We start from the raw sequence: 14,924 nt of genomic DNA on the forward strand, positions 1-14,924 counted from the left end.
CGTATCACCCGTTTAAGCGCCCCGGGGGAGGGGGTGATACATTTTGCACTAAAATACAAAAAAAAAAAAACACTAAAATTTTGAAAAAGATCTATGTTGTTTTCTATTGCCTGAAAAATGTCAAGTCCGCTATTTCCACAGTATGTACACTAACATAAGTTGCTAAATCCAACAACAAAGTAAATCCGTTACTACTACCAGTTGAATAAATACGGCAATTAAGAAACACTGGCTGTACGCAATGACCCGATTTAAACTCAGTGCAAAAATGTCCATGTGTTACTGGTAAAGTGTTTTGAGAAGTTTCTAGAGATGACAGCAGACTATGACAGTAGGGGACATTAAAAGTGAATAGTGGACATTTTCCGAAACTTGTTTTTTAACTAACATGTAAAATGGATATTTCAAGGAAGTGTTTAATTTAATCAGATACTTTTCGCCTGACTTCTTCACCCCTTCAAAGCTGGTAAGTCATTTTTGTGCTAGATATATTGTGGGGTCCTAATGTACTAGTGATTTGATGCGCTAACAGGTTACGACCTCGCACACACCAAACTTAGTGGTCATTGATCAAGTAATTCACGACTGTAATTTAGTAGTATCTGTCCTAAATCTCGTGAATGTGACATCCGGGCATTCGATTCGTGAATTTGTTGCACACAATGAGAGGGTCGCAATGGGGTTTATTATCACATATTAAACATGCATTCGAAGGTAACGACATATTTTAACCTTTGTGACAAATGAGATGTTAGGCCTGTTTCAACAACAGCACTTTTCCATCCTCGGGTTTAGTAATGTGTAATCCGCAGATCGCGTTCAGCCAGAGAGTCGCCTCAATTAGGGAAGAATAATTCTAATGTCAGAGGTTATTGCTAAGGTCACGGAGTTTGATTGACCAGCTTGTAATGACAACAGATTCGATATCAGTTGCTCAGTCAAGTGTGACTTACCGAATCTAAGTGTTCCCTCAAGAGAAGGAACAACAAGACTAACAACAAACTGGCAACACAAGCTGGCTTCAGACAATTCTGCTTCACTGAATATCAGACCACTTACCTACTAGTATTGCAAGAGATAGAGGGCTCCATCCAAGAGCAGAAATTCGTGCTTACAGCATAGATTGATCTGCAGCGAGCGTTCGACAAAAGTCTGGACTGATGGACTCCTCGTCAAACTGATTAGGAGTGGAGTAGGAGGTCACGTGCCGAGGTGGATTAAATCATACCTTTACAAAAAGAGAGCAAGAGTCAGCTTAGAGCATGCAAGCAGTAAGAAGTTCCTGTTGCGTTGTGGTGTCCCGCAAGGCGGAGTCTTATCCCCTAAACACTTCCTGCTTTTCGTCAATGACCTGGTGTCTGAACTACCGAAAGGAGTAAAGGCTGCACTCTACACTGACGACCTGGTGTTACGGTGCAAGGAAGAACATGCCACAATAGCCACATACAGGATGCACGAAGCCATCAACAAGCTTTCAGCTTGGGCTGAGAACTGGTGTGTCGCGATCAATACAGAGAAATCATCCACCACACTATTCTCCCTGTCGTCAAAGTAGAGGACGGGCAAAATCAAGATTTGAAATTCTTTGCTGACTGAAGCAGACGAGACAAATAATTTGGAGTGACCTTTGACAAACCGTTATCCTGTAGACCCCACATTAGTCAAGCAGAAGTGAAGGCCTGTAGGAAGCTTGCCATGATGCGTAAACTTGCCGGAACAACGTGGGGAGCGAATGAGCAAACGAAGACAGTATATTAGGGAACAGTGAGACCCCATTTAGGGTATAGTTCAACTGCCTGGTCCACTACTGCCAAAACTAACCAACAGGCTCAAGACAATGTTCAAAACCAAGCATTGCGGGTCATGACAGGTGCTACAAAGTTAACACCAATCTCCTTCATGGAGAAGCTAACAGGTATTCAGCCGTTACAAAAAGGTCCGGCTTCAAGCAGGGTAGTTCATGTCTTTTTAGGACCATCCCATGAAAGCCAAGTTGGATGGCTACACCAAAAATCAGCTAAAGCTTCGTTCACGAGGCAAAGAAACTCGATCGAGAGTTCGAAACTGAGCTGAACATACCTACGACTCCCCTAAGGTAGAAAAGACATTATAAACCCTTTAGGTAATGATCTGTCTTCAGTGACTGTGAGACTTGCTGTTCCTCATTTTGAACGTGGGAAACAAGAGGATGAAGGTATCTGGAAGAGCCTCACACTAGCTATGATCAATGAAGACTACTAGTATCCCCCGGAAACACTGACTCATGTCTATAAAGATGGATCAGCCACATGCACCATCAAAGATGGAGGAGCAGGAGTTTTCATTCTATACCCATCCGGCAAGAGAAAAACACTATATGCAGCCATGTAGGAAAACACTGCAGCAATTACAAGGCAGAGACTGAGACTGGCTCTCTCAATGATTGAAAACTCGGCAGAAGAAAACTCCTCAGTCGTCTTTCTCACAGATGCACTGTCTGTTATGGAAGCTCTGATGAACAATAAAGCTCCACTGCTGGCCAGGAGAATGCAGAGCCTGAGTATCCCCTGCAAAGTAGCACTCCAGTAGATTCCATCCCATTGTGGACTTGCAGGCAATGAGTCAGACCAACTGGCTAAGCTAGAGCTCAGTTTGAACAACCAACAACACCTGTGAGCTACAAGGAGAAAGTCACCATTATGTAAAAGCATGACCAGGAGCGAGCTGCGACTTGGCCGATAGATGCCTAGATCCACCAGAAACTGTATGGAGATATTGAGGATCTGCGGCAAACCACAAGTTTCACCGAGGCTACTGGACTGACAGTGTAGAATGAAGAAGAAGGAAAAGACTATTTTGAAAATTTATGTGTGGTAGATGGATGTTAAGACAAAATAAATTGAGGTTTAACTATAGATTTATAGGTCTCTGTTAGTATAATTTTGGCTCAGTGGGTCAGTGATAAGACATAGGCTACGTATACAGAGGTTTCGAGTTCGAGCCCCCTTTCCCCTAACTAAAATTATATTCACACACGTGTCTTGTATATGGTTGCTAAACTACACCTGTCACGCTAAAGAACCAGGGAAGCTTCTGGCGTGTGAGCGTCTACTATCCGCCCATTAAAACTACTTGTATACTTCAGTAGGAGTCATCAATATGGGTTAACGGTGGCGACTTACACACATAACGGAGGCGACTTACATATATAACGGTGGTGACTTACATACATAACGGTGACGACTTACATACATAACGGTGACGACTTACATATATAACGGTGGCGACTTACATATATAACGGAGGCGACTTACATACATAACGGTGACGACTTACATACATAACGGTGGCGACTTACATACATAACGGTGACGACTTACATATATAACGGTGGCGACTTACATACATAACGGTGGCGACTTACATATATAACGGTGGCGACTTACATACATAACGGTGGCGACTTACATACATAACGGTGGCGACTTACATACATAACGATGGCGACTTACATATATAACGGTGACGACTTACATATATAACGGTCGCGACTTACATATATAGCGGTGGCGACTTACATACATAACGGTGGCGACTTACACACATTACATAACGGTGGCGACTTACATACATAACGGTGGCGGCTTACATATATAACGGTGGCGACTTACATACATAACGGTGGCGACTTACATACATAACGGTGGCGACTTACATACATAACGGTGGCGGCTTACATACATAACGGTGGCGGCTTACATACATAACGGTGGCGGCTTACATACATAACGGTGGCGACTTACATACATAACGGTGGCGGCTTACATACATAACGGTGGCGGCTTACATATATAACGGTGGCGACTTACATACATAACGGTGCCGACTTACATACATAACGGTGGCGACTTACATACATAACGGTGGCGACTTACATACATAACGGTGGCGACTTACATACATAACGGTGGCGACTTACATACATACGGGGCGACTTACATACATAACGGTGGCGACTTACATACATAACGGTGGCGACTTACATACATAACGGGTACGGGCGACTTACATATATAACCGGGTGGCGACTTACATATATAACGGTGGCGACTTACATACATAACGGTGGCGACTTACATATATAACGGTGGCGACTGACTATAAGTGACGACTTACATACAACGGAGGCGACTATACATACATAACGGTGGCGACTTACATATATAACGGTGGCGACTTACATACATAACGGAGGCGACTTACATACATAACGGTGGCGACTTACATACATAACGGTGGCGACTTACATAACGGTGGCGACTTACATATATAACGGTGACGACTTACATATATAACGGTGGCGACTTACATACATAACGGTGGCGACTTACATACACAAGCGCAATTTTGATTTCCTGTCTCAATCTGGACCACCCAGGTTAAATTGACTTTTCGATTATTTGCGAATCTTGGCCAAATCAAGCAGCGGCCACAAAAGGAAAAATAACACTTTATAAAAATTGTACACTCCTTTTGGTTGAAGTGTATGTCGTTAAGAGAACTAAATTGATTAATTAACTTCAGATTTCAAAGGTGCTTAAACCAAGGTCTGAATCAAAGAACTAGTTACTGTCTAAAACATAAGGTGGGAATTCCTTCCTCTACCTTTTCGAAAAAGGACTTTTTATATATATATTTTACCTCGTACTAACTACTATCTCGAGAACGTCGTCAACTGAAAGTATAATTGGTGACAACTCCCTTTTGGTATATTACATTACAAATTTGAATACTTATGTAATTACCGCTAAAATTACTGTCTCCGAGTACAATTGCAAATGTAGCGAGATCAGACCTACCGTACATGCAATTTCTTTTTTATTTTATTTTCTCTTCTAATAAGCAGATGACACGACACAAATATCTTATCAAATTTCTAAAGCGACCCATGCAGCTATTGACGTCAAGGATCTATGACAGATTAACGATAATCTAATTTACAAGCCGATAATCCAATATGGTTAAACGACATGAACAATGAAATAATTATTTCCGTGCCATATTGGAACGGAATTTATCCGCGGTTAAATAAACAGATAAATAGCGGATTGATATTATGTGTTAATGAGATTATTGGGCACCTATGCACTGCTACTTCAAGTTAAACTAAAACTATTGATTTCAATTAAATTAAATGTGAACGAAATTATTAAAAAAATAAATACGTTTTCAAAACGGTGATTTTAGAATACCATTCTGTGTCACTATAATACCCCGGTCACAAGAACGCTACGAGCTCCGCACGAGTAGGTTTCAGTCGAATTTTGGCAAACTCATTCGGCGTACATACGGACATCGTTGACTCGTACGAGCGTCGTACGGAATTTTTGAACTCGTAGAGAACTCAGGAACTCGATGAAAATGTTTCACCGAGCTCACGAGTTGTATACGAGCTCGTAGAGATTTTCGAAGTCAGAGCAGCTTGCAAGAGCTCGTACGAGCATTGCACGATGTCCGTGCGGTTTGGAAAACTGCGAGGCTTGCCGATGCTCGGACTCGCACGGTCAACGTACGATGTCCGTACGATATTAAGGACACCGTGTGGAGTGCCATGCGAGCACCGTACGAACCCACCATCACCGTACGAGGTACGTCCGGGCTCCTTGCGAGCTTCGCGCGACTTGTCTGCGATGTCAGTACGGACATCCTACGACTGCACCCTCTAAAGATCGCACGGGGCCCGTAGGTACTGCGACCAGACGTTACGACTGTACAGAGACCGTAACGATTCTAAAATTGGTGGACTCGTACGATTTTCTAAAACCGTACGGACATTGTACGGTTTTGTGGCCGAGGCATTAGCTAACTTAGACACAAAGAACCGTTTATCGTGCTAATGTTCAACATAGCTACGAAGTACACATACTGGCATAACAAACTTTATTTAGAAAGTCTCATTGGGTTAATATACTGAAACAACTGGTTCTCAGCTTGCCAAAGCATTTACAATTACTCGCACAGAAAGCAAGGTAAACAAAAAGCCTCCATGGCAGTCTTAACTTTCGGTCTTTTTTCGTTTCTTCTTTAAAAAATTCTATTGTATTTCGAGCCACTTGAACTTAACACATTGGATATATTCTATTACATAGGTCTTTTTTTCTTCTTACGTTTGTATCGGTCAAACTAGGTTATACGCCTTCTGTTACCTAATATTTACGCCAGTGACTGAACTTTTGGTTGTTTATATACCTGTCCAATTTTATGATTATTTTAAAAGGGAATTCTTGATCAAAATGCAACTGAGCACCTGTGCTTTTCGCTTGAGACTGTCATAGAGGTATATAAATATTTTGATACTAGGTTTGCGGATGTAATTTTATCAATTTAGTGATAAAAAACGTGTGTTGGAGTAATAGACTAATGGTAGTATAAGTTGTATTTCCGGGTATGAGAAGTGTGATTTTGATACTGTTTTTTACTGGCTGAATAAACAGATAAAACCTCTTTGAAGATAACGTTCCGTATATTTCTTTTTATTTTATGTCATCTTGAAATGGACCTTGCTGTGAGAACATTAAATATATTATGCAGAATATATACAGGGAATATGATTAAATACATCTGCACCATTTCGAATACAAATCTTTACTTATAGAACATTATAAAGAAACGAAAATGGTGCTGTTTTGGTGGCATTATGGACCACTTCCAGCTATGATGCATTCTCTGTATCTGGGTTTCTTACGTTACTGCCAATCATTTTCAGCCGACATTCTATTCCTCTATCACGTCTATCAACTTCTTTTCTTTTAATTCTGAATAAGTTTTTCCATGTGCTCATGTCCATTCACAAGCTGACATACAAATTTGTAATCCTTGTCAAATATTCTATTCAAAGGAACCTTTCTTTAATCTGCATCTCAAAGTCTTTAATATAAAATATGGAAGCTAGAGGAAATTAGTATATTACACTTTTGTAATTGTTACAACGAAACAATAATTTAACACTGAAAAGGCGAGAAACATTTTTTGAAAGCAAAAAGAAAAGATGTTACCACGAAGCTATTCATTACTCACAAGATAGTCTATTAACTGGAAACCTTCTTTGCAAGGTGTTTGAAATAATAAATATTTTTTAGCAATCGAATGACGTTTCTTTGTTGTAGTTGTGTTATCCACCAATATGCGGAAATATACTCGCAATACCGTGAGGCTCGCTACCGAGGAGACCCTTAAGGCATGGGGCTCGATATCATAATAATGTCTAATGATTTTAGAACACATGAAGCTGTTACTCTATACACATATAACATGTTTATATACATTGATGACCGGCGCAATTCGATGAAGTTTCGGTTGCCTGCTAAAAAATTTAGACACGGGTAAGACATATATGCTTGTTTATGGTATTACTGTCCTCAGAGTGAATAATGACCTTCGAGCCGCATTGGGGTTTCAGGCCTCAGGTAATTTTGCACTTCTTCGGCAAGTATACCATAATCGTGCAGGGCAATCAAGTATTAATATCTAAATATTGCTTTAGTCAACAAAATACTGAAAACCGTTATATCGGATCTGAGGTACAAACAATATATTCATAAATAACATATGCTATGAAATATCGATATTACTGATAAGTAGCCAGTGCGGTGTTATGAACTTATCACACTCTTAACAAAATTGTGTGAATAAATTTGATTTGGTTCAGGTCTTAGAACTACGGCCACTCACATTACTCACATGTCAAAAAATGAGTATAATAGTTATTATGAGGGTATTTCTCAAAGGGATGTGAAGAATATGATTTGTGAAAAATATTTGCCTTTTCACAGACAGAGCTGTATAAATTTTGTATTTTAAAAAGTACAAACGCTGGATGATATACATTAGTTAGTTTGTTGCCGGGCATCTGACCGTGCGCATTGAAAAAGCGTTTTGAGTCCTACTCTGCTGCACATATTGAATTTGCCTTTGATCCTAACCGTTTTGGGCATGAAAAAACTATTTAACTTGCTCTTGATCCTGACCGTTTTGGGAATGAAAAAACTATTTAACTTGCCCTTGATCTTCAACATTTCGGGCAAGAAAAACCTATTTAACTTGATCTTGATCCTGGTCGTTTCGGGCAAGAAAAACCTATTTAACTTGCCCTTGATCTTCAACATTTCGGGCAAGAAAAACCTATTTAACTTGATCTTGATCCTGGTCGTTTCGGGCAAGAAAAACCTATTTAACTTGCCCTTGATCTTCAACATTTCGGGCAAGAAAAAACTATTTAAATGGCTCTTGATCATGACCGTTTTGGGCATGAAAAAACTATTTAACTTGCCCTTGATCTTCAACATTTCGGGCAAGAAAAAAATATTTAACTGGCCCTTGATCCTGACCATTTCGGGCATGGAATACCTATTGGATGTTTGTTTTTATTTATTAACAACATATATACCTCTACAGATATGGTACTTACCTTAAAATAATTCCTTAAAATGTAACGATCACTGTCCATATCTGACTGTTGATTCCAAGTTTTTAAATCCATTGCTTTAGCAAATTTCAGTACAATTTTAGATCATTAAAGTGATTATTTTGATATTATTTTTCGTTAGTCCATATACTTATAACTGTTAAGCTAAATTTTCAGATCCGAACACAGTCTTTTATGGCTTTTTATAGGAGGTTTAACGGCTCAAAATCAAATATGTACTATGAATTGCATAAAATCATATCCTGTCTCTTTCTACGGTATTCATTTAATGTTTTATTTATTTTGCGGCTATTTGTGCAGATATATTAGTTTTGTCAAACAACAAAAGATCATAGTGTAATCAATTCATTCAGATCTGAATATCTGACTTTTCAAAAGTTGAACCAGCATTTACTCTCATTAAACCTATGCTTAATATAGCATTCAATTATCAGTACTAATCCAACGTTTTAATACTGCTTAAATATTCGTACATCACACGTATTGTACTAATCACTTCTTAACGAATTATTTTCTCCCAATGAACTTGAACTGAATGCATGGACTGTTAGACTCGTCCGATGAAAGCGTGTTTCAAATGCGTGTTTCAAGCAATCAATTAGAGAAACTGGCAATTATGTACAGATCGGTTTGATCGTTTAATTTGCTAGTCCTTTTACATATTTTAATAACGAAAAGAAACAACTATAAAAAATCAGTTTCGTTATTTATCAATAATTAAAGATAAAAACAACAGTGTGCGGTGTATATACAGTCTCCCTATCATTTGTTTGAATCCCGAAGAATAGATACACGTTTAAACATAAGGTTGTGTTTAACCCTTACTCTGCTAAATTTCTATACTGAATTTGTCCGTCTTTCAATTTGGACAGTACCATTAACTGTTAAAAGGGGCGCTTACCAAAAAGATACTGACTGAATGACGAACGGTGCAGATCTTGATCAGACTGCACGTATGTGCAGACTGGTCATGATCTACACTGGTCGCAAAGGCAGAATCAATCGTGTCCAGCGTGATAAAGGTTAAAATGCAATGCCTGTAAAACATCTAATTTCAGTTACTATTTAAAATGCAAGACAACTATGGAATATCTTAAAGGAAGCATTTTCAAAACGTTGATAAAATTGTAACATCCGATTTTCCAAGAAGATTTATCATTTGCTAGGTATCTAAAAACAATAGCTTTGGACGTGAAGCATGCAAACGTGAGTGACAAAAAAAGAGAATTCAAAAACAAAAGGTACGAAAACAATTACCGAGTCAGCCATGTTAGACAGGTATCCTCTCTGAACGTTCTATAGACTCTGTAAGTACACATGCGCACTTAATATCTAAATACGGACATTAACCTAGCTGCTAATCAAATAAAGCACAATCAGACTTAATACAATTAATGAAGGTTAATCAGGAATGCCTTTTGAAATTAGAGTCGTAGCCAATCATTAAATCAACATGTAGATTAAGCAATGACGCAAGTATTGTACAATACATGGTAAAAACTGATAAACTGGTGCTGTACGGCCATTATGGCTCCAGTGCAATAAAACAGAAACTTGAAACAATGTTGTTCTCGGTCAATTTTGAGAACCAGTCAGATATTCTGTGTTGAGACTGGTATTCGAACCTTAAACCTGCTAACAGAACCGGAGTCTATAATTTATCACAGGCGCTCCAGGTCAGCAGTGAGTCACAGTCCTAACAGAAACATCTGCGATATACTTACACACTTGGTTTTACTGTTGACATACGATTTTTGTTTGTTTACTATGGTGGCTGATTTCTGCCATTTCGCGTTTTCGCCCCGCGACCCCACCGAGCGAAAACACGAGAATTAACAAGTTAAAATGGCGGGGGCGCGGGACGAAAACTCGCTATTTAGCGTGGGCGCGGAGCGAAAACTCGCTGTTTAGCGGGGTCGCGGGGCGAGATTTAGTATCTGGTATGTCGGGGGCGCGAGACGAAAACACGATAACTAGCGCTGCTTAAACGTCGAGTTTTCGCACCACGCCCCGACATTCCAGTTACTAAATCTCGCCCCGCGCCCCCGCTAATTATCGTGTTTTCGCTTCGCGCCCCCGCCAAATAGCGAGTTTTCGCCTGGCGCCCCGCCATTTTATCTTGTTAATTTTCGTGGTTTCGCTTGGCGGGGTCGCGGGGCGAAAACACGATAATTAGCGGGGTCGAGGGGTGAGATTAAGGAACTGGAATGTCGGGGGCGCGGTGCGAAAACTCGGCGTTTAAGCAGCGCTAATTATCGTGTTTTCGCCACGCGCCCCCGACATACCAGTTACTAACTCTCGCCCCGCGACCCCGCTAATTATCGTGTTTTCGCTCCGCTCCCCCGCTAAATAGCGAGTTTTCGCCCCGCGCCCCCGCCATTTTAACTTGTAAATTCTCGTGTTTTCGCTCGGCGGGGTCGCGGAGCGAAAACGCGAAATGGCAGAAATCAGCCACCATAGTATGCACTGATTAAATCGTAATAGATATTTACCTATTAGATTCAAAAGTGTTCGTTTTTGTCAATACTGACGGAGCTCTGAACTTGAACACATACCAAATTAGTACTCTCAGTAGGAGAGAAAATAATTAACTAGTGAAAGTGGGGGAGGACACGAGTAAGTGGGCAATTAATTCTAATGTATAAAAGAAAGCATAAAAGGACAAAGCAATCATGTCTGAATAAATCATGACTCGCAAAATGTGATCGATATATATATACAAATATTACAAAGATCAGTAACAGTTTACTTAAACTGGCCACTGTTGGACAGCAGACGTTATAAAGAGATAACAGACAAGGATTTTTGCAACATTGTTTCCTATTTTTTTATCATTTTATTTTGGGCTTAGTTTTATTGCTTATTGTATTGAAAAAAGATCTTTGTGACTTTGCTGGTTTTAGAAAATGTCTACATTGCTAAACACCACATTTCATGGGAGTATTTTCAGAGGGTGTTGTATTTCAGCACATGTTTTTATCAATACTTATTTTATTTTTGGTCAGAAAACATGTTATACTAACCGGCTAAGCATTGTTTTCATATCATTGAAATGCTATGAAGTACTGAAAATGAGGTCTTTAAATTTCATTGTCAGTATAAATCGGAATAAAGAAGGAACTGACTTACTATAATGTAACGTGAATATAGAAACGTTTTCGTTCAAATTACATTCTGCATTTATAGTTCAATAGTTCACTGAAATCATGTATAACTTGGATTCTCAGAAACATATTGGACGTGTTCAGTTACTTTAAAATTTCGTATTATTGTACAAAATTCATGATGTCTTCATCAGAAAATAAAAAATGTCAAGTCGAGAGACAGTATAACATAATTATGAATAAGTCAACTACGAAGAATTCGAAAGCCGCAAACTGATGGAATTCCTTTTAACAGCTCCAAACGACAATGGTTCTCAGCTCGCCAAAGCAGTCGCAGGTGCTCGCACAGAAAGCAAGGTAAAAGCTGCCTCAATGGGATTTGACGGCTTCGTTCTTCCTATCGTAATAGTTCTTAAAATGAGTTATCGTTCCTGTCTCAAGCGGAACTGATATGAAGATTACTCTGTATTGAGGATTTTAGGCTATATTACAATAAAAGAAATTGCTATTCATTTCAAAATTCAGTCCCTGCATCTCCATACTAGTATACTTTCTAGATTTTCACGATCTCGTATATACCTATTTTCAACAATGCATCCTTACATTAAATTTGCTTCAAAATTCGAAAAGGAAAGAAATGTTGAATATCATGCTGTAAAAAGCAAGTCGTCCTAATCATGTTGCGTTTCAAAATCTTGTCCGCAGAACAAGCACCCTACTTTCATCTCGAAAACATGCGAATATATGCATGAAAATGTCCTACTTTGTGCAAAATACATTTCAAGAGTTAAACTAATAATGTGCTCTTAGATATGGTTTTAGCGCACATGCTCTAAAGTGAGAACAGCAACAGCAAAAAATAGGATTTTTATATTAGTTTTTTCGTATACGCCATGAAAGCGTATTTACCGTTCTCTTCAAATACATCTACACCCCAGAATTATACAGCAGGAATCAATCGCCATATAATTATAAGCGCGCTTATTTGTCGTTGTGATGTGTTTGCGCTCTTAAAATGTGCCAGCATGCCAGAAGTCAAGATAGAAATCAGCCACCATATGAGCAACCATATTTTAGGCTGTACAGTAGTAAAAAAATGCCATATGTTCTATATGAAGTTAACAATCTTCCGAGGGCTGTAACACATAGCCAAGCCCATTTTGAAAAAAGGATTACTAGCCTTATGTTCTTACATGACCTATAAACCATAAAAAAAACACCAAGAAAAGAAGGGGTCATTCATCTTCTAAGAGAGATGTTTTTGTCTGAAAGGTCAACACTATGGGATAACTTACAAACTGACAGTATAAATGACTGATGTGGGTATGAACACATGAGTAATAAGGTTTGTTCACATTTCTATAAATGCAAAAGTTCTCCTTGAAAATTCTACCAAAATGTCAGTCCACAATGACTGGCTTAAATAAAAGCATGAAAATGCACTTTAACTGGGAAGAAATGGAGGATATTTTTCTTTCCTGAAAGTGCTGCTTGATTATTTAGTACTATTGTACCTTTACCAGTGAATATTCCGAACATATTTTGTTTTTTATGCTTACTAGATATCCAGTTCAGTTCATGTTTATACAAAAAAGAACATTAACTGGTGGAAGTTCTGTGATTGGATATCTATCTCAATTGAAAAAGATCACAAACATTAACTAGATTACCAAATAATTTTTTCGATATTTAAAACTAGCTAACCCGAATTTGTTCGCTAACATTAACAAGTTACTAGTAACTTACGGCAAACTTTTCCACCATGAATACCTGAACAATAAGAAAATACATCAGTTTTTACTTACGGTTAGATTCATATAAAATTGTCTTAAATAATCCTCCATTAAACGTTCACTCTGCACTGGACGTAATGTCGTCAGTTTCTTTTGCATCTCCATCTTGAAGAGTATCTGATGTCAATAGGCTATAGAACACACCTATCGTAATAAAATATATATTTCCACTTCATATGTTTTTATTTAAGGAGTTAAAACATGCTATCAGGTGTTGTTTGTGATACATTGAATTTGAAATAACAAGTTGTTGTTGGTGTTCTTAAATCGGGTGAAAAATACAAAGGAATGAAATAGCTAAAGACGTACAGATCTACTTGATAAAATTTTAAACTAAGAACACTTTTAATCTTTTAAGGGTATACATGTATTAACAAAATAGCGAAAAGGATTATAATAAAATCCAACACTTCAACCACGCTTTAACGAAATTGCTGGACATACAACTCCTTGTTAGCGGAAAATTGAGATCTGTGAAAGATTATATAAATACCAGATATTTGAATCAAATACACTGAATACGATTAGGCTATAATTAGGCGGTTACAATAGATCAAGACTATTTTTCTTATGCAATTTTAATGCAGATTTCAACCAGAGTAAACGAGGTTTTAAGTCATTTTATGTCATTAACCATTTATTTCATTGATTTAATTCTATTGTACACCGTATCTTGTGCCTTAACTTTTACTTATCGTTCTGTTTCCTTTACATTTTATACAGGATATGATCAATAATCATCTTTAAGCAGAAATTTTGATAATAATCTAGTGTGGCAGGCTGGACGTACCGGGGACAATAACTGTCAGAACAAATCAACACCCATTACAATATTTACAAATTTATTTACAGAAAATGATTATTTACAATGAATAAATGAAAAGTGAAAAAAAATCTTAATATCAGAAAGAAAGAAAAAAATCTGAGTTCAGTAAATCTTTTATCAAGTATAAAGATCTAACATTGACTGTTCGTTGACACAGATGTTTCCGTTAACTTTGAACTTTAAGTAGCACAAAAATACAACATATCTTCAAGTAAAGTCCCTCTAAACCGTGAAAACGTTGACTCCGTTTTGGCTCCCTATGATGGTAGGTGATTGCATCCCTGAGCTGACTTATAATAATAATAATAATAATAACTTTATTTTCTGAAGGTTACATACTAAATGTACAAATACAGATATTATACTGTAAGGACCTACCCCCTGGGTAGTTGCACATCCTTATTAATCAGGATACCGATCTATTTAGTAATAACTGGTATTTGCACATCAACATCTACCCTTGATAAAGCATGCAAATACAAGTGTATGTTGCGATTAACACCAGATGCGTTGAAATATATACCTGGGACAACATCTTTGGATGCGTCGATATTGGACAATCTCTTTGGATGCGTCGATATTGGACAATCTCTGTAGATGCGTCAATATATATATCATATACCTTGGGAATACCTTTTCGGTCCTATCTAGTCAGGATATCGGACCATAATGATAACCAGTATACATACATCACCATCAGTTTAGATGAAGTGCATATATACCGGTACTCCTTTCTG

The 14,924-nt window shown here is 38.2% G+C and overlaps 1 protein-coding gene across 3 annotated transcripts in view; it reads right to left on the minus strand.

Moving 5' to 3' along the window:
• LOC123540460 (uncharacterized) overlaps window positions 1–13,600 on the minus strand; it is a 33,410-nt gene extending 19,810 nt beyond the window's left edge. Inside the window, exon 1 of one of the 3 annotated variants that reach the window (XM_045325527.2) lies at window positions 13,374–13,600. In XM_045325527.2, coding sequence (XP_045181462.1) covers window positions 13,374–13,466 — 93 coding nt within the window. In that variant the 5' untranslated portion in view covers window positions 13,467–13,600. Of the gene's footprint in view, window positions 1–8,446; window positions 8,586–9,721; window positions 9,795–13,373 lie in introns of those variants that run through there. The other 2 variants (XM_045325530.2, XM_045325528.2) reach the window with 2 other exon arrangements.
• Between the last annotated feature and the right edge of the window lie 1,324 nt (window positions 13,601–14,924).

This window comes from Mercenaria mercenaria, chromosome 16, assembly GCF_021730395.1.
Source record: "Mercenaria mercenaria strain notata chromosome 16, MADL_Memer_1, whole genome shotgun sequence".
NCBI classification, from domain to species: Eukaryota; Metazoa; Mollusca; class Bivalvia; order Venerida; family Veneridae; genus Mercenaria; species Mercenaria mercenaria.